General features: G+C 43.7%; 1 protein-coding gene across 1 annotated transcript in view; it reads left to right on the top strand.

The window, feature by feature from the left end:
• The window catches only part of aldh1a2 (aldehyde dehydrogenase 1 family, member A2), a 42823-nt gene extending 15932 nt beyond the window's left edge, over positions 1-26891 (top strand). Inside the window, exons 2-13 of the mRNA XM_083794515.1 lie at positions 2676-2780; positions 4863-5003; positions 6757-6886; positions 9609-9670; positions 12089-12217; positions 12848-12961; positions 19296-19398; positions 21003-21187; positions 21976-22140; positions 23019-23176; positions 23829-23903; positions 25197-26891. Of these exons, the coding sequence (XP_083650641.1) occupies positions 2676-2780; positions 4863-5003; positions 6757-6886; positions 9609-9670; positions 12089-12217; positions 12848-12961; positions 19296-19398; positions 21003-21187; positions 21976-22140; positions 23019-23176; positions 23829-23903; positions 25197-25269 (1440 nt within the window). The 3' untranslated portion in view covers positions 25270-26891. The remainder of the gene's footprint in view (positions 1-2675; positions 2781-4862; positions 5004-6756; positions 6887-9608; positions 9671-12088; positions 12218-12847; positions 12962-19295; positions 19399-21002; positions 21188-21975; positions 22141-23018; positions 23177-23828; positions 23904-25196) is intronic.
• Positions 26892-27746: the final 855 nt, after the last annotated feature.

The raw sequence follows: 27746 nt of genomic DNA, 5'->3' as shown, positions 1-27746 counted from the left end.
ACGCATTGTGAGCTTCGGCTGTTTTCAAATGATGTTGATACATTTGAAAACATGGGACATTCTGCACAATGAGTAGTTTATACTTTTGGTACTTTAAGTACATTTTGATGCCAATACTTTAGTCGTTTTACAAGTAGTATTTTGAATTCCGGACATTTGAAATTTTTTCCACCACAAGTACATTTATTCAAACACGATGTACTTCGGTATAATTTGGAGATACGTTGACTTGATGTCCTTTTTACGAGCACAACACGATCTAAGAGGCAAATGTTGTACTCTTTTTTAGTTTTTTAGTTTTGTTTAATGCCACCAGAGGTATTTTGGAAAGTTTTCTTACTTAGTACTAAATTAAACAATTAAGACACATTATGCCGATCTACAAGCTCACGGCGCGTGGCTTTGTTGCACCACCGGCGCAGGGTCCATATTGGGCCACTCGACTGTAGCTAAAATTAACGTATAAAGTGTACTTTTTAGCCAGAAAGGGATTAATTTTTTTCACCGGAAGAAACATACTTTTAGTTACTACTAAAAAAAATCCCTTTCTGGTCAAAAAGTGCATACGTGTGGTGGGGGCTGGGGGGCTCAGAGTGCGTCCACTGCGGAAAGTACTGTTTTTAATGTACTCTTCTCCCTTCTTGCTCCAAAACTATGGAATGCACTTCCCATCACAATCAGAACAGCAGCCTCACTCCCAACCTTCCGCGGTAGTCTGAAAACCCACCTTTTCAGACTCCATCAGGCCCGTAGCACTTATGTAGACTTAGATAGCATTTTATACAGACTCATAGCATGTTACGTAGAAAGCACTAGAATTGCATTTTATGTAGTCATTGCACTTAATAGTATAGTATAGCATAGTATGTATAGTTTATATGTATAGTTTCATTATATAGATATTCCGCTGTTACGTTCTTAGCTTACGCATGTTTCATGATAACTACCTTTATGGATGTGATGTATTGCCATGCTTTTTGTTCTTGCTTATTGTAAATCGCTCTAGATTAAGAGCGTCTGCTAAATGCCTAAATTCAGTAAATTGTAAATTGTACTGACTTTACTCACTTCTTACGTAAGTTATCCTCTCAATTTCCAAAAGCCACACCTTTATCTCCATGTTGATCTGCGTGGGCTTTTTTGCAGCAAAACGAAAAAAAAGAAAACATTGCGATGGACTCATTGTTGGAAAGCATCTCTCTGTAAACAGCCTCTCCACTCTTGCCACAGTTCCAAACCCGCAAGGTTTTGTTATTTGTCTAAACATTTATTTTTCTTTTGTTGCTTTATTACATCTTTTGAATAGGCCTATATGTTCCCCGTTTTTTGGTATCTTTTATTTTTATCCTGGGCGGTTGTTTAACGGAAGGCCTGCTTTAACACATCACAGAGACCAAGTGCAGCACGTGTTTTACGATCTCGTAAACGAGCAGAGATGTTGTGAAACGTGTGTCTGCGCTTCAGGGGGAGAGGGAGAGGAGAGGGGGGGGGGGAGAGGAGGAGGGGTTGTCTGGTGTCTGATAGGGATTTATCTGCCCCCACCCCCCACCCCACCCCTTTTGTCTGGATGGTGGAGCACTCCCCAGAGAGTCATGCTGGACAGGCAGGAATCTCTGTGCAGATTTCCACAGATCCCCCCCTCGCCCTCCCCCTCCCCCTCCCCTCATATCCCTCTCTTACACAAGGCTCCGAGGGGTACTGGGCAGGGAGGCCCTAAACAAGCCTGTTGGTTGGTTAGTTGTTCTTTTTTTAATCACCCTCCAAACCAAGCGCAATCACCTTACTTTAATCCATTAAGAACACCTGAGGCCGATTCTAAAAAAGGAGTGGTTGGAACCTATCTTTCCGTGCCACGTGACGGGCAGATAGACCCTGACGAAGACCGTGTAGTTTGAAACGCGTTGGTCTCTTTTCTTTGTTTGCCTTGCCCACGAATAAATTATTTTATATATTTTTTGAGTGCCTTGGAATTCTTTTTCTTTTACACGTTTTGGGAATTAAGCAGTAGGCCTACTTCTTAAAAAAAAAAAAACTGAAAACGTTTTTGTAATAATCTTACACCTGTACCACCAAAGAGCAGCCATCTAATAAGAGCCACTGACTGATCCCCCATTTAAAAAAAGGATATGTATTTGGCCGCGGAACCCCCACCCTCCCCTCTCTCTATGAAAAATAGCAGATGTACAAACTCACGTTTTTATACCAACAATAACTTGGTATACAAAGCGTTTCTGGGGTCTACTTACACGGGTCATATTATACAATTGGAGGACATTATTGTTTACAAAGAGCACTATCTCTTCCAGGGACGTGCAGAGAGTGTTAGAGGGGCAGGGGCTGAAATACCGTATAAGAGGGCGGTTTTGGACAAAAATATCAAATAGCAGATCTACAAGCTCACAACGCGTCGTGCTGCGACGCGTTGTACTGTGTTCAAGTACTGTGTTCAAGTTCAGGAGACTTAAAAGGAAAAAGCTAAATTCTCCTGAATGCTGCCTTCTGGCATGGCATGGAAAGGAGAGGACGGGCATTTGCATTTCTTTCACCATAGTAAATGCTGCATTCGTAGTCTGGAGAGGGCAGTTGATTTACAGACGGGTAAAAGGGCAGGGGCTGAAGCCCCCCTTTGATGTCTATGTGTGCACATCCCTGACCTCTTCTTCTCGTCTCTGCAGATCTTCATCAACAACGAGTGGCATGACTCGGCCAGTGGGAAGGTCTTCTCCGTGCAGAACCCCGCCACCGGAGAGCAGATCTGTGAAGTCCAGGAAGCCGACAAGGTGTTTATTTTCATTCACTTTTTTGCATAATCTATTCAAATGAAAAACACAGTTATGTTTCCGCCCTATCATCACTGTCGCTGCAGAAAAACCTCCTATCTCCATATTCTAAACTTTTGTTTTACAAAAGATCTACAAGCTCACGCCACGTTTCGAACTTATGGATCAGTGGTTCCCCAACTTTTTCACGTCAAGGACCCCCAAATTGACACTAATTAGCCTGCGGACCCCCATTTGAAAATATATGCCAGGGACCCCCACTGCTCTAGCAGTGATTCTCAACCTGTTTAATTTCAAGGAACCCCAGTTTGACATGCATTAGTCTACAGACCCCCATTTAATGGCAATTCTATTTCTGGGACCGTAAAATCAATGTTAATTTAACTCTGAGAGTGTACTCTCAGAGTTACAGACCCGTAAGGGTCCATTTGGTTCCAAACTGTCATTTAGCTGCAGGGGACCCCCTGGAACTCCCTCAAGGACCCCTGGGGGTCCCCACTTTGGGAACCACTGTTATAGATCTGCTACTGTGATGCTTTTTGCATTTTGAAAAGTCCTGAAAAGTCCCAGTTTTTTTGGACGGCATGAGGTTTCCACCCGACATATTATGAGAATCAGATACGGTCGTTCTCTCTAAGGTGAAAAACCGCTCCCTTGTTTTCCACATTCTCTAAGTAATCCACCGTATATACCCTCTGGCACCCATTTCCCTTCTCGTTTTGGTGCGTTGTGAACACGTGTGAACTGTTTGTGTCCAAGAAATTAAGAAAAGCAAACATGGATGAGTTTAGTCTAATGTGGTTTGGTTACCCTGGCAGTGTCTCTGTGGCCTTTCCCTAAATCAGCACCTCTGCTGGAAATAGGGTGGGGTGGGGGGTGGGCGCAGAAAGGGGAGGTGGGTAGTGTGTATACTTGTCTTACTATTTGCTTGTGAGCAGTGTTGATTTCGCAGACGAAAAACATTCGTCGACGACACGTCACTGCACAAAATGGAAACGTGTGTGTGTGTGTGTGTGTGTGTGTGTGCGTGTGCGTAGGGGGGGGGAAGGGGTAATGTTTGAAACCCAGATTTCATTCTACTCAGACGGGAGTGGAGAAACACCTGTTTATTAGCCCTCTTTTCACACGGCTTCCATTTTCTTTCACACTTGGGGTTGGGTTGGGTGCTTGGTCCCACCCACCGAGTATACGACACCCCCAGGTGTGAAAGAAGAGCAAAATGGCCGTTGTGTGATTATTGGTCTATGGCACTGGTTCTCAAACTGCAGTCCGGGGGGACCCCCCAAGAGCCCACGAGGAGGCCTCCCAAGAGGCCCCGCAGAAAAATTAGAATGAAATCCAATGAAATGGAATAGCCAAATGTTTTTCTAGCTATTCAAACAGTTGATGTGTTGTGAGGTTGTAGATTGGCTATTTTGGAGGAAGAATGTTGGGAATTATTTTGGAGGAAGAATGTTTTGGGAATTATTTTGGACCAAAGTCCCGTGGAAACTTAATTCCCCCAGTGTCCAAAACTTTAAATAGCAGATCTACAAGCTCGAAACAGCTTCTGCTACTTTTGAAACGTCTGTGTGACGCTGTAGTACGATAGGGTGTTAATTTACAACGGAAACACAACAAGTTAGAATAACTAGATAAGAGGTTTCTGCCCCCCCCCCCCAAAAAAAGCAATGATATCAATTAATCAATTAATTGACGTGAAAATGAAACGAGAGAGACTCGGAGTAGAACTCCTTCACCTGGAAAGGAGCCAGCTTAGGTGGTTCGGGGCATCTGGTTAGGATGCCTCTCGGGCGTCTCCCTAGGGAGGTCTTCGACGCACGTCCCACTGGGAGGAGACCCCGGGGCAGACCAAGGCGCAGTTGGAGGAACCACATCGACTCACTGGCCTTGGAACGTCTCGGAATCCCCCAGGAGGAACTCACTAATGTTGATCTGGAGAGGGAAGTCTGGAGCACTCTGCTGGAGCTGTTGCCCCCGCGACCCGACTACGGATAAGCGGTTGAAGATGGATGGATGGATGGAAAATGTTCATAAAAATAACAACGATTATGTAATTAAAAAATGTGTCCTATGGTGTAGGCGGACGTTGACAAGGCGGTGCAAGCGGCCCGCCGGGCGTTCTCCATGGGCTCGGTGTGGAGGAGGATGGATGCCTCGGAGAGGGGGAGGCTGCTGTCCAAGCTGGCCGACCTGGTGGAGAGAGACAGCGTCTATCTAGCAGTGAGTATGCTACAGTACACTGTTGATTTCCTCGATTTGTCCGTCGACGAAAACTAAATGGAATATATGCTGACAATTTCGTCAACAAATACAACTAAAATGTTAGGAAGGGGCCAGTGGACAAGAGATCCAGTATAAGTCATTTTACAATTAGTTGCATGCTGAAAATAGCCGATCTGCAAGCTCGTTGTGGATTGTAGATCAGCTATTTTCAGCAAGTGAAAAAAACAAACAGTCATTACGACGGCATCAAGGCCCGCCAAAATACATTTTGTTCGACTAAATCAACTGTAGATTTAGTCAAAAACTAGACTAGCACTAAAAGATTCCAGGCGACTAAAATGTGACTAAAACTATATTAAAACTATTCAAGAGACTATGACTAAAACTAAAATCAAAATGTGCTGCCAAAAACAACAGTGGTACAGTAGAATACTGGACTACTCGCCCCGGTGCTTGCCCGTTTTTCCTCCCGGAATTTTCCCCAGTGAGGGGGATAACTTTGTAATATGCTATTGGCTGTTTGTATTCTTTTTGGAAAAATATAAAAAGATACTCCTGTGGAAAGGCTATATTATTTGACTTATATTGAACCTATAAACAATTTAGTATTATTTAGTATATGTAAGGTTTTGCCCCCTCAAATGGTACCTCGTCAGATAATCCCCACATATCCTAGGCTACAACAACTTCTGTGAACAGACTTCACTGTAGTAGCTTTTCATAAATTATATTTGTACTTAGGCTGTTCTGCTGTCATGAAAGTTTAAACTTTATAGTTAGAGAAATTCAAAGTCCAGCCGTCTGCTGTCCAGCCTCTCCCACCCCTCACTGGGGAAGATTCTGGGAGGAAAACAGAAACGGGGCGAGTAGTCTTGTTACCGTACAGAATAGTACATAGCGGTACTAGCAGAGAGAGGCTCGGTGCAGAGATCCCATTGCCATCTGTCTCTCTCAAATACCAGTGGTGGAAAAAGTACTCAATTGTTTTACTTAAGTAAAAGTACCAATGCTGCAACTACTTTGTTAAAGTCAAAGTACGGAATTGAAAATGTACTTGAGTAAAAGTACAAAAGTATCGGCATCAAAATGTAATTAAAGTACTCAAAGTAAAAGTCATATTGCAGTTTAAATGTGTAGAAAATCTATTGAAAATATCGTTCTGAAGGGACGCTCTAGGTTATTTAAGGCCAAAATGATATAATAGTTTTTCGAGCTTGCAGATCTTTTGTCATTTTTTACCAGTTTTGGTTTTTCGCCCAAATTCAAACCACATCTAACTGTAGAGATGATGTGGTTCAAATCTGTTTGTGTGTGTGTTTTTAGCAGTTCAGACTTGATCAAAACCAGTCTGATTCCTATCTGGAATAGGCCAAACATTGTGGATATGGGGTTCTACTCAGTGTGAACACAGCCTAACTTCTAGCAGCACACTGACCACATCTGTGCTCTTAAGTAATGGACTATGAAAGAAAATATTGCCCCCCCTTTTTGGGGGGTGGTGGGGCCGGTTAAGATCTTTTTTCATGTGTTTATGATGGTATTAAATCATTTCAGCCACTTTATTGTGTTACTTAAAAGGAACGCAAGTGCCATAACTTAAGGGCTTTGTGCGTAGGTCGATGTTATCTTAGGATGATGTTTCACTCTGGAGACAAGGAAAACTCGCGGCCCGAGTGAAATTATATTAGGATTTGTTCTATTAGAATATTTCCCAACCATGTTCTCTCCCTTCTCCTTCCACTCCCTTCAGACGATAGAGTCATTGGACAGTGGGAAACCTTTCCTGCCCACCCTGTTTGTGGACCTCCAGGGAACCATAAAGACTCTCAGATACTTTGCTGGATATGCGGACAAGATCCACGGCACGTCCATTCCAATGGGTAAGCTCACACTGCACGCACGCAGCTCTTTGACTACCCCTCCCCTTCATGATGATTGTTAATAGACACTCGTTAATGCTTAATTAATTGCTAATTAATTGTTAAACGATTAAAAACAATCACACCTGTGTGAACTGAGTGGTGCAACTCCCCTCTCCCCTGCCTCTCTCTCTCTCTCTCTCTCTCTCTCTCTCTCTCTCTCTCTCTCTCTCTCTCTCTCTGTAATTAGCACTAGGCAATAGTGCAACACTATCTCTCTCTCTCTCTCTCTCCCTGTTTCTGGCACAACAGCGCCACTTTTGCCCCTACTGGTACTCATAGCCACACACATAGCCACACACATAGGTTAACACATAGGTTAACACAGGAACACGGACATTGCTGTTCCTTGGAGTGGTTGCACCACTCAAAAATGCAAGTGTGCAATGAACAATGTACAATGTACAACATGTCTGCTGTGACTGTGAGTGACGCATAAGAACATTTCCAGTACAATGCATGTTGTTCTCATCCAAGAAAGGAGGTTTATTTTGTGCGATAGCAGTATAAAATTCACACATCGTAGGCTATACTACTGTATATTGTTGCTGTTGCGCAGAAAACACTTATCCCCATAATCTAACCTTTTCTTTTTGTTAATGTTCACACATATACTACAGCGTGGCAAAAGCATCAAGAAGTAGAAGAGCTATAGCCTACTAGCTCAAAACGCTCAAAATTGCAGATCTACAAGCTCACAATGCGTCGCATCGCGACGCATTGTGAGCTTGTAGATCTGCTACTTTCAAACATGTTTTAAACTAAATGTGAAAACTTGAAATGGGGACATTCTGCACAATGAGTATACTTTCTACTTTTGGTACTTCATTTAAAGTACATTTTGATACATAGTATTTCTAAAACAAAGTATACTTTAGACTTTTAACTTAAGTAAAACATTTGAGTCCGTGAGGCAGACTATGCCTGCTGCTTCTTCTTTATGGGGGGGTGGGGTGTGTAGATGAACGTGGCCTGAGGGGTTCAGAAGGTAAACAGCAGGGCCTGCTCCCAGGCCAGTTATAAATCTGACCACTAATGATGTCTGTCCTAAGGTAGACTGCCACCAGTGCAGCTATAGCAGAGAGCTGTCTAAAAGCCTGCATGGCCATTCAGCTTATAGGTTGGGGGGAGGCATTTTTTTTACACCAAACACCAAACTCTCTTCGCCGAGAATAGCCGATCTATAAAGAATTGTAGAATAGGGACGTGAGGGTGGTTAATGTAAAGCATTAAAAAATAAAGTCTACAATGATTTCGTTTACACTGCAGTCACATTCAGTCAAATCTGTTTCAAATCTGATTTATTTCTCAAATCTGATCTTTTAGCCCGACTGTTCACACTGCCGTTTGCCAAGTGACCAGATCTGGTCTGTGTGTTCAGACTGGCAGCCGAATCCAGCCTGAATCAGATCTGAGCCACATCCAGATTGGAATCTGATTTGCTTAAATAAGGCCTGATTTACACTGGCAGCCAAATCTAGCCTGAATGTAGCCTGAATCCGATCTGTGTCACTTCAAGATAGAAATCCAATTTGCTTAACAAGACAACAAGCGAGAAGACAGAAAACAGAGAAAACAATAGTGCAACACACATTTGTGTGTTGCAACAAACAAGTCACATGGAATCTGATTTAGATCAGGCTGTTGCATTCAGACTGAGACGGATCGCATCTGAATGTGACTCCATGTGACTTGTACTGTATGTGACCTGTCTGCATTTAGACTGATTTAAACAAATCTAATTCCAATCTGGATGTGGCTCAGATCTGATTCAGGCTGGATTTGGCTGCCAGTGTAAATGCAGGGGCCAATTATTTCCCCCCAATCTACACCCCCCCCCCCCCCTTCCCCCCCAAACAAAAAACGAACAAAAAACAAACAGCCAATCTACCAGCTCACATTGTGTGTGTCACCGTGTTTCACCAAAATGCACTTTTCCCCAGTGTTTTAGCACCACTGTAGGCAATATGAATAAGTGTGACACACCCTCTTTGTAGTAAGTTGTTGTTGTTGTGTAATGCAAGAGAATGAGCCACAGTAGCCACTGACTACATGGTGACACCTCCTCCTTCGCCAGTCAGTCACACCCTCATCACTTCCACTAGTTGGCTGGGTGTGTTCCTTCATGGGCTCTGGAGTAGAGTACGTGTGCAGTCATGGAATAAGCTAGAGATCTGCTTGTAGATCTGCTATTTTCAAATGGCCGACATTTGTTATAGGGCTGAAGTGGATAGTGTATGTTTTGTAATTTTAAGTACAATATTTGCCTCTGATATGTATAGTGGAGTAGAAGTAAAAGTACTTGCAATTAGAAATACTCAAGTAAAGTAAAGTACAAATACCTCAAAATTGTATTTAAGTACAGTACTTACTAATGGTTACTTTCCACCACTTTCCCAGTCTCACACTCATCACTTTCACTTGTTTGTTGGGCGTGTGTGTGTTTTTCTGGAGTATAGTGAGTGTGTGTGTGAGTTAATCTGTCCTCAGAGAACACTGGGAGCTAAACACGCTTAATTTGAAACTAACATCCATTGGTACTGAAGAAATGATTGCACTCTCCAAGTAGGGCCGTTTCCAAACATTTATTACGCTTAAAACGATAACGACGGCCCTGATTTATTTATTTATCTCTTTGTCTCTGTGTCTGTGTGTGTGTGTGTGTGTGTGTGTGTTTCCACAGATGGAGAGTACCTAACATTCACCAGACACGAGCCAATCGGAGTGTGTGGGCAAATCATCCCTGTAAGTATGATCTCCCATTAGTCCGACCTGTGCTGTGGGTTACAAATCACAGTTCACAGTGAGCTGGTAGATCGGCTGGCTATCTTTGTCTGTTTTTGAAGATACAGGTCGGGCTTCAGTTGGTTAAAGGAAGTGGTTGTTGGTGGTGAGGTAATAAGGGACAGAAGACATTGCCCGTTTGCTGAAAACATTGTACTGTTTTCCTGGAATTCTGCATGTGACGTACTATAAATCAGTGTATATTTGGGTAAATCCGTTGGCACTCTCAACGAATAGAGGTGCCAGTTGAGATGGAGGGAGAGAGAGAGAGGGAGGGGGAGAGAGAGAGAGGAGGGGGGAGAGAGAGGGGGAGAGAGAGAGAGAGAGAGAGAGAGAGAGAGAGAGAGAGAGAGAGAGAGAGAGAGAGAGAGAGGAGAGAGAGAGAGAGAGAGAGAGAGAGAGAGAGAGAGAGAGAGAGAGAGAGAGAGAGAGAGAGAGAGAGAGAGAGAGAGAGAGAGAGAGAGAGAGAGAGAGAGAGAGAGAGAGAGAGAGAGAGAGAGAGAGAGAGAGAGAGATTATGAGATATAAACAGAATGAAAGACTAGGAGAGATAAAACAGAGTGAACCCAGCAACACTGCAGGGTTTCAGTAAAGGGAGAACAGTGAGAAAGTATACAACACATACATTAACCACTTAAGCCCAATATACAGTATACTTGGCTATTTAAAAAAGCTGTGAGCTTGTAGATCTGCCATTTTCAAAGGATTTTTTATATACATTTTATGAATACATTTGAAAGCTTGTGGAATGCGAGAAACACTAATTCATAATGCATATACTTTTACTTATAGTACTTTAAAGTACATTCTGGCACCAATACTTTTGTACTTTTACTCACTTACTCACTTTTACTCAAGTACATTTTGAGTAGCGGACTTTTACTTGTAACAGAGTAAGTAAGCAATTAAGAGTCCACCACTGTACAGGAGTTCCATCGGGGTTTAAGCGCAGTGTGTTGATTGTGCAAGAGGAGTTTAGAGAGCATGTGGTTGTGCAGCGTACGGACGGAGCCCCATGGGTTTAGAGAGCATGTGGTTGTGCAGCGTACGGACGGAGCCCCATGGGTTCCCGTGTAAGGCAGAAACAACACAGGCCCTGAGTGTAATACAGTGATACGGGTTCTCTAAGTATTGCACATGTGTTGCAATACACCCCCACCCACCCCCTCCCCCCATGCTGCGGTGGTGGGAAGAAAAGAGAAATGCCGTAGAAGTGCCGAAAACCCCTTTTTTTTCCTCCTCCTCTCGACTCATGTTTAGACAGAGTTAAAAATGAGAGTAAAGTGACTAACAAGCAATGACTTATTGGGTTTGACTTGTGACCACCCAGTGTGTCAAGTCAGATGCATGCATGATGTCCTCTTCCTGTGTGTGTTGCGTGTGTGTGTGTGTGTGTGTGTGTGTGTGTGTGTGTGTGTGTGTGTGTGTGTGTGTGTGTGTGTGTGTGTGTGTGTGTGTGTGTGTGTGTGCGCGTGTGCGTGCTTGTGTGTGTGCGCGTGACCGCGCACGCACGCATGTGTACTTGTTTGTTTTACTATACTTGCCAAATGTCCTCACAAGTGTAGTAAGATTTGAGAAACACATATTGCGAGGACAGACTTTCCTGCTCCTCAGTAGAGAAATAATTTATTGTTAGATAATTGAATATAGATTCAAGGTTGGGGTTAGGATTAAGTGATTAAGGTTTTATGTGTTGGTGTAATGGGGCACGGTGCAGGCACAGTCTGTAGCCTGTCGCCTCACCGCCAGAAGGTCCTGGGTTCGATTCCCGCTGGGAACGCTGTGGGCGCTGGGGGCGTGTTCTCTCCTCCGCGTCATCAGTGCTCATACCCGAGGCGGGGTTGGTGAAAGGGCCTTTCTGTGTGGAGTTTGCATGTTCTCCCCGTGTCCCCTAGGGTAGGCACCCTCACAAAAAATCATTCAGTAATCCTGGTCTATAAACTGCCTCCCCCTGGCCAGCCGGGGCGCCTGATGGAGGTGAAAGGAACTGGTCGAAATAACGTGTTCCTTCCATGCGCTACGTCCAACCAGGGAAACTCCCCCCTGTCAGGTGAAAAGAAGCAGCTTGGACTCCTCATGCATAGAAGGAAGCATGAGGTCAATCCATTGCTCTCCCCAGGTTGGCAGAGGAAGTGTAGCGCCCAGGATTACATTAGATAATTGACACTGGGTGAAAAAATGGGTTGCAAAATCATGGGATTATAAAAAATATATAATTCTACACACTCTCAATAGTTATGGTGGTCCTCGAATAAATGAATGAATGAATGAATACATGTTTGAGAGAACCACTTGCTTTAGCGTATGTAGGGATTAAAAAAACGAAAAGTGTACTATACAAAGTAATGCAACGTTAAATAAATGTTGTTACTGTTGCAGTGGAACTTCCCCCTGATGATGACGGCGTGGAAGCTGGGCCCCGCGCTGGCGTCCGGGAACACGGTGGTCATCAAACCCGCCGAGCAGACGCCACTCACCTGCCTCTACATGGGCGCGCTGATCAAAGAGGTGCGGAAACACCCGCAAACAGTGTGCACTGCATGCACCTGCCACCAGTGTTGTTTTTGGCGGCAAATTTAGATTTTAGTTTTAGTCGTAGTCTCTTATGGGTGCGAAGAGAGGCACAACCAGGGGCGGGACTTAACAACATGCACGATGTAGCGTATTCTAACCACACCTGGGGGTCTATTAGAGTAATGTTAACTCCATAAACACATACAAAACAGAAAAAGTTGAAGAAAATCACGGCACTACATCTTTAACACTCATAATAAGCTCACAATAGATAAGCTATATCTTTCGTACCATTTGCCTATGATGACATCAATAATTTGGCAATTATTAAATCATGGTTTGAATCTGTTGTAGATTATAGATGTTGCAGCCGTGCAACAACGGGCTGCCTCCGTTATCTCTCCCTTCGCAGGCCTCGCCCCAATCTCTTCTTCGGAGTCTCCATGGCTGTTTGCTTTAATATGTTCTGTCGATTTGTGTGTGCGGGGCCTGCGTGGTGGGGAGGTTGGGTTGGGTCCGGATTCCCCCCCCCTTCACATCACATCACACTGCCTGCTGTGGTTTTGCTTGGCTCTGGTCTGTCATCTCCTCTAAAGCTTGTTTCCTCCCATATTGTTTTGACAGGCCGGCTTTCCACCGGGAGTCATCAATATTTTGCCAGGATTTGGGCCAACGGCAGGAGCCGCGATCGCCTCGCACATGGGCATAGACAAAGTGGCGTTCACGGGATCAACCGAGGTAATGTAACACTAACGACACGGATCAAATTAACGCTCACGTATAACCAGTGGTTCAGGCTGGTATAGGCGACCCCCCCCCCCCCATCATATTTGAACTGAGGACCTCCCAAAGTAATCACATTATTTGAGCTGGGGACCCCCTACCCCGACAACAACTTTAAACTGTAGGAGTTGAGGCATTTCGTTTGACTCTGTTCCACAGATAACAATTGAGCTTGTTGATCTGCTATTTTCGCAATTCTTGGCTCTTTCTTAAATAATTTGACAATTTGGCAAATGTTTAGTCCAGTTTTTATAGTATAGTTTGTCTATTACGTTTTGTCACTTCACTGTCATCTGGGGAACCCCCCACCCCCTTGCCTATACTCGGCTTTTTTTGCGTCAAAGTGACCCAACATGTGTGCAGCATAAGAGCGTGGCTGCTGTGTCATTCTAGGAGGACATTGTGTGCCTCGCACTGAAGCACTGTAAATGACAAACAAATGGTGGTCTCACTGTGATGTAAACCGCATGCCCTGTCATTACGCCTCGTGACAGGAGGGCTCTCCATTCATCTCGGAGCAGCACATGTGCATCAGGCACGCAAAACACGCACGCAAAACATGCGCAGTCATCATCAGGAACAGACATAGCACCTCTACAACACTGTCTCCTTCCTTCTGATGACAGACAGAAGACAGACAGACAGACAGACAGACTTTTCCTTTCATGGAGCTCTCCACACACACATACACACGCACCACACACACACACACACACACACACACACACACACACACACACACACACACACACACGTGCGCCCGCACACGCGTACACATGCATGCACGCACACGCACGCACACGCACGGGTGGAACCCCAGATGGCTTTGCAGAGTTGGGAGGAAGTTAATGTAAAACTAAATGACCAAGGGCATACCATGTTAGGCATTGAGCTCTCGGAGGTGTGGCGTTAAGGAGGAACACGTACATTCCTCCTCAGGCCTGGTGACATGTTGCGTTCAGGAGGAACCCGTACATTCCTCCTCAGGCCTGGTGACATGTTGCGTTCAGGAGGAACCCGTACATTCCTCCTCAGGCCTGGTGACATGTTGCGTTCAGGAGGAACCCGTACATTCCTCCTCAGGCCTGGTGACATGTTGCCTTCAGGAGGAACCCGTACATTCCTCCTCAGGCCTGGTGACATGTTGCGTTCAGGAGGAACCCGTACATTCCTCCTCAGGCCTGGTGACATGTTGCGTTCAGGAGGAACCCGTACATTCCTCCTCAGGCCTGGTGACATGTTGCGTTCAGGAGGAACCCGTACATTCCTCCTCAGGCCTGGTGACATGTTGCGTTCAGGAGGAACCCGTACATTCCTCCTCAGGCCTGGTGACATGTTGCGTTCAGGAGGAACCCGTACATTCCTCCTCAGGCCTGGTGACATGTTGCGTTCAGAGAGGAACCGTACATTCCTCCTCAGGCCTGGTGACATGTTGCGTTCAGGAGGAACACGTACATTCCTCCTCAGGCCCGGTGTGACATGCAGCGGATTCCATTTCTGCGTCTCACTTTATAAACATCTTGTTATGTCTAAAAAAAAACACAAAACAAAAACCTTCCTGGTAAAAAGTGTGTACAGCAATCTTCATGTGTTATGTTTTGATGTGGCCGGCCTATATTTCAGATGTATAGGCTATCTTTGGAAGTGGTGGAAAGTAACTAAGTACATTTACTTGAGTGCTGCACTTATGTCCAATTTTGAAGTATTTTATACTTTCCAATTTCCAATACTCTTACTTGTACTCCACTACATCTCGCATGCGAATATTGTACGTTTTACGCCACTACATTTATTTGAACACTTTAGTTACTATTTACTTTGGAGATTTGGGTTATTATTACATTTGAATTATTACATTTGAAAATAGCCGATCTACAAGCTCACAATGCGCCGCATCGCGACACATTGTGAGCTTGTAGATCGGGCTATTTTCAAAAGATGTTTCATACATTTGAATAGTTGAAGTTGAAATATTCTGCAACAATTCTTTTTTCATTTGTGTACTTTCTTTTCCACCACTGTATCTTTGGTTGAAATGAGCCAGGTTTATGTTGTGTTTGGGAATAGCCTTGAGGTTTCTAGTATTATCCTCTTGTTTTGACTCTCTGGCAAGCGTGTCTGTTTAGAGAGAGAGAGAGAGAGAGAGAGAGAGAGAGAGAGAGAGAGACAGAGACAGAGAGAACAGAGAGAGACAGAGAGACAGACATGGCGATTACAATAAGCACACACATGTATGCCGTCGTTGTTAGAATGGTTTCATTTGAACCACAGAAAAAAACCATTTCTTCTGGCCGATGACAGCTAGCTTCCGGTCAGTCTGTTATGCGAGAGCAGGAACGACTTGCTTACTTGTTGATCGTTTTGTTCGAGGCAACCGAGGCCAAGGAAGAAACAAAACAAATTGAAAATGATGGATCAATTCATCATGTGGAAGGAAGGGGCGATTTCAAAACGTAGCAGATAAAAGCAGGGACTTTACGTACAGTTTATGGTAGATTGAAGCCAAGAGTTCTGCTATGCACATGCTGCTGGGAAACTACAGACTATAAGTAATGAACAGTAAACGCTTCATCTCATTCTCTCTGTGATTCTGTCGTAGAGTTCGTATATTACACTAAAATAATGTGGCTGGATGCTGCAGATCTGGGTTAGTATTGCTAAGCCCTACTGGGACTAATAATAATAATATGGGAGACCTCATGGTTTAATAATTCACTGAATGTAAGAACAAATCTCAACTGCGGTCACAGCTGTTTCCCGCGCCATATCAAACATTCCACTGAATCCATCTATAGACAATCATAGATTGCTATCGGCGATAAGAACGCAAACAGACACGGTAACCAAAGCAAAATGTCAAAACACGACTAGAAATATTTCACCTAATTTTTTTTTTTAAGGCCTGAATGAAATCCAGATTGAGGAGTTGTTGCAGATTTGCTTTTGGATCCTAACGGTTGTGAATTCCAATAACTCACGTATTAAAATGTGAGAAGTATCTAAGCAAGTCGGTTTTAAGTGTTTATATAGATAACAAGACAAGCGTTAAGAATTAATTGGGCCAATGAATCAACCTTTGAACCAACATTGTTTTTCCATCATCCTACCTAACTATAGTCATCAGACACTTACTCTCATTAAAATGCACTTCATAATGCGCTGTCTCGCACGCACGCATGCGCGCACACGTATACTCGCATCTCCCTTGTTTTATCATCTGCGGTGAGTGAACATTTCCTATGAGTGGCCTAGTTTTCTTTAACTAGTTTTGCTGTTGTTTCCTGCTGATCTGGAGTCAATTAAGGCCCCGCACGAGCCCTTGTGCTCTCTAAGAGGCTGTCGATGCCCAGACAGTGAGTCACCATAGTAGCAAGCAGTCCCTCACTGAACCAGTGGTGGTGGAGGTGGGTGACCGACCACAGTGAACACAGCATCCCCTCCGCGGGGCGCCAAAGGGTGGCCGTGTTGTAGCTACAGGTGCAATTCAGGGACCACACAACTGCAGCATGTTCTCACACACGCACGCACGGCTGTGACTGTACTCACACAGACATACACACACACACACACACTCACGTGGCTGTGACTGTACTCACACAGACATACACACACACACACACACACACACACACACACGTGGCTGTGACTGTACTCACGGAACAGCACGGCATGTCCTCCCCTCCCCCCCGTGGCGGGGGTAAACACATTAGCCTAGCCCCTACTACTCAGACTCTTTGTGTTTGTGATTAAAAGTCACTGAAGCTGTGCCAAGTGTTATGATGAGGTCCAGTGCGTGCTACACCCCGATGGCACCAGACAGACACAACAGAGCCCAGTGGCACTCAAACTATATAGGCTGCATGCACAATCTAATCGGTATAGCATAATCGGAATCGGCCATAATCGGCCATAAAGATACCATATCGGTATCCTATCGTTCTCAAAATGATCCAGATTATTTTCGCCGATATTGATGACGCAATAATACTAATGGCTAAATTCTACATTAAATTGGTGTACTCATCTCATTCATTAGTCATTCAGTAGTGAAAACAGACACTTGGGAAAATAGTATCTTTATTGATTGATTGAATACTTTATTAACAGGCTTTTGCCCCTATAGGCTTGTTTCTCGAGTATTTCCAATTTCCAGTACTTTTACTTCACTACATCTCAGAGGCAAATATTGTACTTTTACTCCACTACAACTTTAGTTACTAGTTACTTTGTAGACTTTGATTAATATTACAAAACATACAGTAACCACTTTTTTCAAAAAGAAACATACACGTGGAAACTTGAAATGAGACACAGAGCGCCGCGCTACGAGCTTGTAGGTCTGCTATTAAAAAAAATTAAAAACGCAGAAATGTGGCGCAAAATCTTTGAATATATATTCTTTCAGAGCGAACGTTTTTTTAACTCATATCTTTGCTTCTGGTGGAGGGGTCCCTGGAACAACATATTTTTCAGATGGGGGGGTCGGCGGCCAAATTCATGCGGTCCTTGACATTAAATATTGAGAACCACTGATATAGAAACATGGGTTTTTCAGAAAACTGATTTAGAAGACATTTAAAAAAATTCGACGTCAGGCCTACTGTAGATGGGTTAAGTAAAACATTGAGTATTTTTTCCACCCCTGCTTGGAGGGCCACATGGAACCGGTATTCCCCCCCCCCCCCCCCCCCCCCTGTCCTATCCTCTCTTCTCCAATGCTCATTTTTCTTGGCTCTGGAAAACAAAACAGACTGTGTCAGTAACACGGAAATGAGCATGTTTGTTTAGAGGTATGAGGGCCTGGTTTGTTGGGGTTTCTATGACTCGCATGTTATCTATCGAAGGTATATACAATACCTCACGGCTCCGACAGATTACAGTCACATGAACATTATGTTCCATGATTCCATCACACACACACAAAAAAATCATGTATCTGTCTCCGAGCTTACAACGAGACCAGCTGGTAGCCTCAAATAATACTCGGGGATTTGTTATCTCAGAAATTGTATACACCATAAAAAAAATACCAAGGACTGCTTCATGCTCCTGCATATCTTGAACTCTAAATCTGGAGCTTAAGGGGAAAAAAGCTGGTTTTCCAGTAATATTCTCGTTTTGAGACATCGACACTTTTTCGATGAGAGACTGGGGGACGCAAAGTCGTATTTTTTAGACCACAAGCACCCCCCCTCTCACGGCATGTTAGCTTAACCCATGTAGACCTGAGAGCAGATTCTACAAAAGTCTTTCAAATCATGACAGTTAACTAAATGTTTCTATGTCAGTCGTTCTCAAACATTTTCATGTCAAGGAGCCCCAAAAATGTATGCAATTGTCCACCGTCCTCCGTCTGAAAATATGTCGTTCAGGCACTCGTAGCCGCGCTACGAGCTTGTAGATATTGCTATTTTTCAACAGCTAAAGTATAACATAATGCTTCGTTAAAACACCAAAAGGGGTTCCCCCCCGTCCTGAATGGATTAACTAACTACCACAGTCCCATATCCCACCCACAGGACCCTGTCTGTGGTCCAGATCCTTTCCTTAGACATAACACTGTAGTAGGATGCCGTTCAATGCTGAAACATCACTTTTCATTTTTCACTGTCGCCTCTCAAAAGACTAAACGTAACAGATATTGGGGTCTATATATTTGCAGAACTCATGTTTCGCCGGGTCGACATTGGGCAGCGTCGCCTGTTTTTGGAGCGAACCAACCTGTGTTTTCTTGTCTTTTTTAATGATTGTATCCAGTTGATTTACGGCAGTGTTGATTTTTGACAGCAAATTTTGACTTTAGTTTTAGTCATAGTCTCTCTCTTGAATAGTTTTCATTTAGTTGTAGTAACATTTCAGTCACCTGGAATGTTTTAGTGTTAGTCTAGTTTTAGTCGACTAAATTTCATACGATACGACTAAAACAATTGTTTTGGCGGGCCTTTGATGTTGTCGTAATGGCCAATTTTACACTTGCTGTACATAGCAGATCTACAAGCTCACAACGCGACGCGACGCGTTGTGAGCTTGTAGATCGGCTATGTACAGCATGCAACCGTGCAAACAAAGTGTAAAAGGACTTTTATTTATACTGGATCACTTGTCCACTAGTCCCTTCTAACATTTTAGTCTAGTATTTATTTGTTGACGAAATTGTCAGTATATTTAGTCTCAGTTTTAGTCATCATTGCTTGGTTTTCATTTAGTTTCCATTCAGTCGACGAAATCAACAGTGATTTACCAAGCTGTCCTCTTGTGTGAGTTAACCCGAGATCTGCTTCCTCTCCAGGTCGGAAAGCTGATCCAAGAAGCAGCTGGGAAGAGCAATCTGAAGAGAGTAACCCTGGAGCTGGGAGGGAAGAATCCCAACATCATTTTTGCAGATGCTGACAGTAAGTTTTCATCTCACTGTTTTATTGATTTATGGTGCCCATTTATTTGCCTGTATACGATGGCATGAATCATGCATTAACATTTTGTAATAAGTAAAAGGCGTATTAGCCTATTCAGGACGTGGACCCCCTTTTGGTGTTTTAAGCATTATGTTATACTTTAGCTATTGAAAAATAACAGATGTACAAGCTCATAGCGCGTCACCAAGTGCCGCACCACAAGCTTGTAGATCTGCTATTTTTGAAATATCTTGAAAATGTGGGTGCAAATCTTTGAATATAGATTATTTCAGGGCGAATATGTGTTTTTAGATCTTTTAGTATTTAAAAGTGTCATGGACACTGGGCTCACTTCCTTCCTGGACTACAATTCCCATAATGCTTTGGTGCACTGTGGATACTGGATAGGGGGAGGGCTGTACAAAAGTATTGGCATCAAAATGTACTTAACGTACCAAAAGTAAAAGTACTCGTCCCCATTATTTAAGTGTTTAAATGAGATGTAGCCTATAGTGGAGTCTAAGTAAAATTTGTGAAAACTGGAAGTACTCCAGTTAAGTCATAATACCTCAAAATTGCACTTAAGTAAAGTGCCTGAGCAAATGTACTTAGTTACATTGCCACCACTGCATACACCCATTATCATGAATTTAAAATCCACCAAGAAAGTGGACATAATTATAATTATAATTATGCACAACAGACAACATACATGGACTGAGAATCCTGCCAGTTGCTCTCAAAAGCTTTGTAGCTGCATGGTGCTGTGATGATCGAAGGCCCAAGTGGATGGATAGTTCTCTCTCTCTCTCTAAGTGGCTCTACCAAACAGGGGGTGCCTGCCTGCCCTGCCACGGCTCTCAAATGCTTTCAGCAGCCGTGACATGACACGGGGCTCCCCCATAAGGTCCTGTAAATCAGGGGGAATGGAACCCTGCCCGGTCGGGGCTGCTGCTTCTGCCGCGGGGCCCATAAATCACGGCCACTCCGCTTAACCCCTCGTGCAGCACCGTGCAGCAGGGCCCTGTCTGTCTCTCAGGAGTCCCGTATCACATTTTCACCGAGTGGGAGTTATATTGCAGCTCCATCGGAGACAATTCTTGTTTCTGTGACTGGCCAGAGATTTAATTTCATCCCCCCCCTGTCCTGTAGTATACGGCAGTGGTTCCCAAAGTGGGGTCCGGGGACCCCCAGGCCCAGGGGTCCTTGAGGGAGCTCCCAGCTAAATGATAGTTTGGTCTGTAACTCTGAGAGTTTACAAATGGAACCAAATGGACCCTAACGGGTCCATTCAACGTTGTAGAGCTTTTAGATCGGCTATTTTCACTACTTCTTAAATTTGTATTGTAATTTATGGAATTTCATGTCTTCATATGACATTACTAAAAAGAAAATCATTGGATTTTGTTTAATTAATTCATGAAAAGTTTGGCTTTTTTTGGGAATGTTTTTAAAATAAATATTATTAAAAAAAGCCAAATGTAGGAAACAAAAACGAAGGGGACCCATAACAACAATGTGTCCGGGTGGGACACCCACAAATGGGTCCCGAGTCGGTTTGGGGAAACAGTGGTTTAACCCCCCCCCTCCCCTTCCCCCCGCAGTGGAGCTGGCAGTGGAGCAGGCCCACCAGGGGGTGTTCTTCAACGCCGGACAGTGCTGCACGGCGGGCTCTCGCATCTACGTGGAGGAGCCCATCTACGAGGAGTTTGTCCGCCGCAGCGTGGAGAGGGCCAAGCGGAGGATAGTGGGAAACCCCTTCGACCCCACCACGGAGCAGGGCCCGCAGGTGAGAGAAACATGGTCACGTTTACATGTCCTTAACCCATTCTGGGAAGGAACCCCTTTTGGTGTTTAACCATTTTTTTTAACTTTAGCTATTGAAAAATAGCAGACCTACAAGCTCATAGCGCGGCAGCTTGTAGGTCTGCTATTTTCGAGAAATCGTGAAAATGTGGTATAAATTTGGAATATATATATTCTTCAGAGCGAGTGTTTTTAACTCTTTTAAATCTTTGCTTAATTCTGGGGGGTTCCCTGGAATAACATATTTTCAGATTGGCATCGGCGGCCAATTACATATATTTTTGGGGCTCCTTCACTCTTGACCTGAAATAGTTTGCGAACACATTTGGTTCTGTGTGTACAGTCTGTACACCCTCAGAGTTAAGGGTCCATTTGGTTTTATGTGTACACCAGGGGTGCCCACACTTTTTAGACTTGAGAGCTATACTTTCAAAATGCCCAGCTCAACCAGATCTACCAGTAGTACCCACCCAAAAAAGATATATTATCTCATTGCTGAAAATAGTTACATATTCGGCAAATGCATTTGGAATGGGACATAGAGGGGGGAAATGGAATTGGTAGGGTTTTATTTTGTATATAACTTTGTAATAGTGACGTTTGTGCCCTAAGATAAATGAACACAGGATTTGACTTATGTGTGCTCGCTCTTCCATTCCTCTCTTTTAATTTTCCGTATAAATTCCCCTGTCTTCTAAAACTCCTCCCAATCCATGTTGATGTTTTCTCTCAGCCCCGTAGCTCACATTCCCTTCTATTCCAACCCCACAGATCAGCCAGGAGCAGCAGAGCCGCATCCTGGAGTACATCCAGAGTGGCATCAGTGAAGGAGCCAAGCTGGAGTGCGGAGGCAAGGCTCTGGGCCTGACCGGCTACTACATCCAACCCACCGTCTTCTCTGACGTCAGGGACGACATGCGCATCGCTAGAGAGGAGGTACTGTACTACAACAACAACAACTCATGTACTCAAAAAGTACTTACTTACCCTGTTACAAATAAAAGTCAGGAATTCAAACTGGACTTGAGTAAAAGTATAAAAGTATTGGCATCAAAATGTACTTAGAGTACCAAAAGTAAAAGTACTAATTATGCATTTCTCATTTCAAGTTTAAAAGTGTCCAAAAATCTTCTGAAAATAGCAGATCTAGTAGATCGGTTATTTTCAAATAACCTGAAATATATAGTATATAGAGCTGAAGTGGTTGGTTTACTCTATGTTTTGTAATAATAATGCAGTGGAGTAGATTTTACAGTACTTGAGTAAATGTACTTTCCACCACTGACAACGACACTGTGCTATTATGATTAGCATTATTCATGCAGCAAAACATGACTGGTTTTCTTCTCTGTTGAAAACACCCCATGAAGCCATATGAGTTCATGGAATTGTTTTAGTTTTAGTTGCATTCCTAAGCCAATTATTTGATGACAGCCTGCTGAACAGTAGCATCGGTAACCCAGGCTTTTACATTCCTTCACGTTTGGCTAAAAAAAAATGAAAGCCTGCATGGGGGAACGTGACACATTTCCTGGTCTAGGAGAGTAGAGTTGAGAGCAGAGGGGGCGTCGCTTTCCTCCACTGTAGGAGGGGAGGGGCAGAGGGGGGCAGGGGGTCTCCGATTGGTGAGCCAATATTCACTCCTCCAAGCGCTCCTGCCCCTCTAGACCAGAAAGCACGCTGGCTAGGCCAGGCTAACTGAGCAGCAAACATAAGAAATAAGGGTTTCTTGACTTTATGGAAAATCTGTATTTGCTAGTGTGCTGCAACGTGTGGTATAGTATTCATCCTGTAATGTTCTTGGATATTTGCAGATTTTTGGACCAGTGCAGCAGATCATGAAGTTCAAAACTATTGAAGAGGTGATAGAAAGAGCCAATGACACACAATATGGCCTAGCCGCTGCTGTATTCACAAATGACCTCAACAAAGCCATGACCATATCCACAGCCATGCAGGCTGGCACTGTGTGGTAAGACTGATTTTTATTATATTTATGGTACATTATTCATTCTGCAATCATAAAGTACTTAGTATCTTGGTGGCTACTCTGAGACCAAGATTTTGTCTTTTATTTTAAGACAGCTAGGGAAATGGTATAGCTGTGTTGGTGCCCATTGGGATACTCTTTTAATAATTTCCATGTTATTACGTCATTCACAAATACTGACATTTTCTTAATTACAAGAGTATCAAGCTAAATCGTACAATGCAAATGATGTGTTATTTTTATTTACTTTTTATTCACCAATTATTTTTCACCCAGTGTCAATTATCTAATCCTGGGCGCTACACTTCCTCTGTCGATGTGGGGGGGGGGGGGGGGGGGCAGCGCGGACTGACCTCATGCTTCCTTCTATGCATGAGGAGTCCAAGCTGCTTATTTTCACCTGACAGGGGAGACTTTCCCCGGCCGGCCGGACGGACGTAGCACGTTTTAGAAACACGTTATTCCGACCAGTTCCTTTCCCCTCCATCAGGCCAGGGGGAGGTAGTTTAGAGACCTGGATTACTGCATGTTTTTTAACTCGACAGTGACTTCACCGTGTAACATGATACAATGACTAAACAAAACATATGCTTGGAAATGCAGAAGAATGATGTATGTTTTGTATATGTCTTAGGATAAACTGCTTCAATGCCCTGAGCACGCAGTGTCCATTTGGAGGATATAAAATGTCTGGCAATGGACGTGAATTGTGAGTATTCATTTTGGTCGATGGCCTATACCTACTCTATACTGTATACACCACTGTAAGCCAGGCTATAACTAATATTGACTGTGTGCTTTGAAATCCTACCATGGCAAAAATTGCATTATGTAATTATTTATGTAATTCTACCTGCAGCAGTGTAAGCACTGTGTCTACTGTCTACATCTATCTATGTATGAATGCACCACGTCTCTGTATGTCTGTACGTGTGTACGATTGTAATCCACGTAACTCGAGAACTGTTCGCCCCACCAACTTCATTCGCATTCGACACATGCGTTCCACCCCACCACAGTGGGGTGCAGTGCAGTGCAGTGCCTGGTGTCGAATCGGTTGGACCCACGGTTGTCCAGAACCGCCACAAAAGGCATCTGTCTAAGCTCATGGACCTGCATGCCCAGGCTCCATATATGGAGATGGCCTGTTCTGAAATCACAGCACTCCATATTTGGGCATGCCTGACAGAACTCCATATATAGGAATAAAGGGACACAGAGAGACAGATACAGAAATCTCCATATACGGGTATAAAAGGGACACAGACAGATGGGTGGAACGGGTACTCTGACATGGGTACAACGGGTATTGCATAGCCCGGTCGGGCATTCATACATGGCTCTCCAAATTCCATCATTACCGACTCTGTGCTCTACAGCCGGGCACCGGTCTAGTGGTACTAAATTACTAACTAAATGACTTAAGTTAAACGAACTCGCCACGTCATTTCAACATTATCTCACATGCCGTGCACACCGGCATATGATATGTCTCATTGCTGTCTCTTATCTCCATATTCTAAATAAGTCATTATTATACTACCTACAGCGTCACACAAAAGTATCAAAAGTAGAATATCTGCAAGCATGAGCTTGTAGATCTGCTACTTTTGATGCTTTTGAACTTAAATCATGAAAAGTAAAAGTTTTGGAGTTTCCACCCGTCAGAGACGATATTAAGACTTATGTATATTTACGTGCGTGCGTGCATGTGTGCGTGTATGCGTGGTGGTGCGTGTGTGTCAAATGTGTCTCAAACATTTTCAAAACCTTTAAAAAAAATACAAGCTCGAAGTAGTCACGAATGTTGTTTATTATTTCAAATTCATCCAAATCTACAAGATTGGATAGTTTTTAAATAATTGACCATTTAAGAGTCCAGCATGATCTGTATTCTGGGTAAAAAACATCCACAGAAAAAAGAAAAGCAAAGACTGTCGGCTTTTGTTGAGTTTTTGTTAAGTCCGCATTTCTCTGATTTTCCCAACTTTCTGTGTCCCAGGGGCGAGGCTGGTCTGAGGGAGTACTCGGAGGTGAAGACCATCACGATGAAGGTGACCTGCAAGAACTCTTAGGAACGGAACAGCGTCCCTATTTCGCCACCTCCTCATCCACACTGACCCGCCTGTCAATGGCCCCAAAACCATCCACACTGACCCGCCTGTCAATGGCCCCAAAACCCATCGAAAAACAAAAACAAAACATGCACACACTAACAATCCCAACCTGTGTCATCATCATCATCATCTCCATGGGTATAATAAATACAGACTGTGACCCACCACCCAAACTAGCTGCCACCGGTATCCCCTCCATCCACCCACCCACCCACCCACCCATCCATCCATCCATCCATCCATCCACCCACCCATCCATCCATCCACCCACCCACCCATCCATCCATCCATTTCTCCGTCTAACCGACATTAACGACCCACCCGTGTATCCCCCTTTACGCCTCCTCCTCCTAACCACCACTAAAGCACTCGAAGAAGAAGAAGAAGAAGAAGGGGGGGGGGGGGGCTGTATGCCAGCCACATTCTACATACCCCCCACCCCCCCCACCCCTCCGTAACACCCCCCCCCCCCCCCCATCCAGGTGCATGCTGGGTGATATACACTACCGAGACTGACATCAGCGCACTTCCATTCATCTCTGTGTTTTATAGCAACTTTGTCCTGCGTCGCATCAGGATGCGAGAATGGTTTTGTTGTATTGTTAGCGCAGCAGTTTCCAACCTCTTCCGGATCGGGGGGGAGGGGAGGGGAGGGGGGCCCTCACTTGATCTCGAAAGTGTTTGCGGCACACCTATCTTGTCACCACTTAGTGTTATGTGGTCAGATGGTTTCACGTGCATATTCAGAGCATGTTCATTTTAGATCAATCAAATCGGTTGTGTTCTGGCTTGGATCAAATGGAACAACGTTTTTTTTTTTTTTTTTTTTAACATTAAGTTTTATTATTAATGTTATATTATCATTAAAATGTTAATGTTTTTTGCCAGTTTTTTGGGGGTCCCACTTCCAATGAAGTGAGTGGTGCAACACCCCTGTTAGTACCCTAAACATAGGGACATACAGACATAGGGATGGACATAGGGAGGGACGGACATTGCTGTTCCTTGGAGTGGTTGCATCACTCAAAAATGATTAAAACAAAGTTTTGTTTTTCACAAAAATCACCTCCTTTAACTCAAGAGTGCACGAATGGAACCAAATGGACCCTCGCAGGTACATTTGTACACTCTCAGGAGAGAAAACGGAGACTTCTGTATTCGTATAATCTTGAGAGTTCAATTACTCGCAAGAATGTCACTGTGCAGATGTTTTGTATAAGCATATCGGCTCAGACATGAATGGATGAATCCATTTTAAAAGATTTTTTTTTTAATTCTGAATATAAAATAATGGTTTCTAATTGTCTTTGTGTTTATGTTCTAGTTTTACCACTTAACACTGTATATTGTCACCCTTTGACTGATGTAAACATGAAAACCAGATTTTAACCTCTTAAAACGATTATACTCATAACTGCTACGAGAGGAGTAAAAAAGGGTATTTTAAACATTGTATTAGATCTTCGTTGATGTCTATGTATGTTCCTGTTTATACAATCATATACTATAAAATTATAAGAGCTAAGAAATTGACCATATGTTTGGTTTTGTTTGTTTGTTTGTTTTTCAGTAAATTTGATTTATCTCAAAACCCTTTCCAAGTGTGTTCACTATATTGTCATTGGAAGCATAATTATGGTCTAAGCATAATAATCCTGGTCTCTAAACTACCTCCCCCTGGCCAGCCGGGGCGCCTGATGGAGGGGAAAGGAACTGGTTGGAATAACGTGTTCCTTCCACGCGCTACGTCCAACCAGGGAAACTCCCCCCTGTCAGGTGTGGAGCAACTTGGACACTCATTCATGAAGGAAGCATGAGTTCAAGTCCGTTGCTCTTCCCAGGTTGGCGGAGGGTGTGTAGAGCGTTTTTGTTGGGGTGGATGACTACAACTACTTTTGATGCATTTTTTTTAATGCACTTCCCACTGCAATCAGAAGTGCAGACTCACTCCCAATCTTCTGCCATAGGCTGAAAACCCACATGGACCCCCTTTCTGAAACCAGCTCCTCGCCACTCGCCCTACACACTTGCCCTCGATATGCGCGTTCACGCGAAGCTGCGCCATATTAAGTGTCGTCCGAAACCAAGCAGCCTTGAGTGGAAGTGGCTTATAAAGCCCTCAAGAGCGAGTCTGTGCCGATCTAGACTCGATTGCCTTGTGCAGCCCTGCTCTCTGTCCGCATGGAAACCGCGACCTACAAATGGAAGTACCACTACAAATAAATGATAAATAAACTCCTAAACAATCTTCATCTGATGCAGAATAGACAACGCTCCAACTGATGTTCACAAGGGCTCTTTATTTACCCCACCGTGAAAAACTATAAATGAAACCACACAAAAAAAAAAACTTTTAACACAATGATTTATAAACACCATGGATGTATATGTCATTTTTGACAGTCATGCTGTATTTCCTTTTTCCATATTAATGA

Source organism: Protomyctophum parallelum (genome assembly GCF_964188405.1).
Source record: "Protomyctophum parallelum genome assembly, chromosome: 2".
NCBI lineage: Eukaryota > Metazoa > Chordata > Actinopteri > Myctophiformes > Myctophidae > Protomyctophum > Protomyctophum parallelum.
The sequence above is the reverse complement of the archived record's forward strand: the minus strand, read 5'-3'. Positions and strand labels throughout refer to the sequence as shown.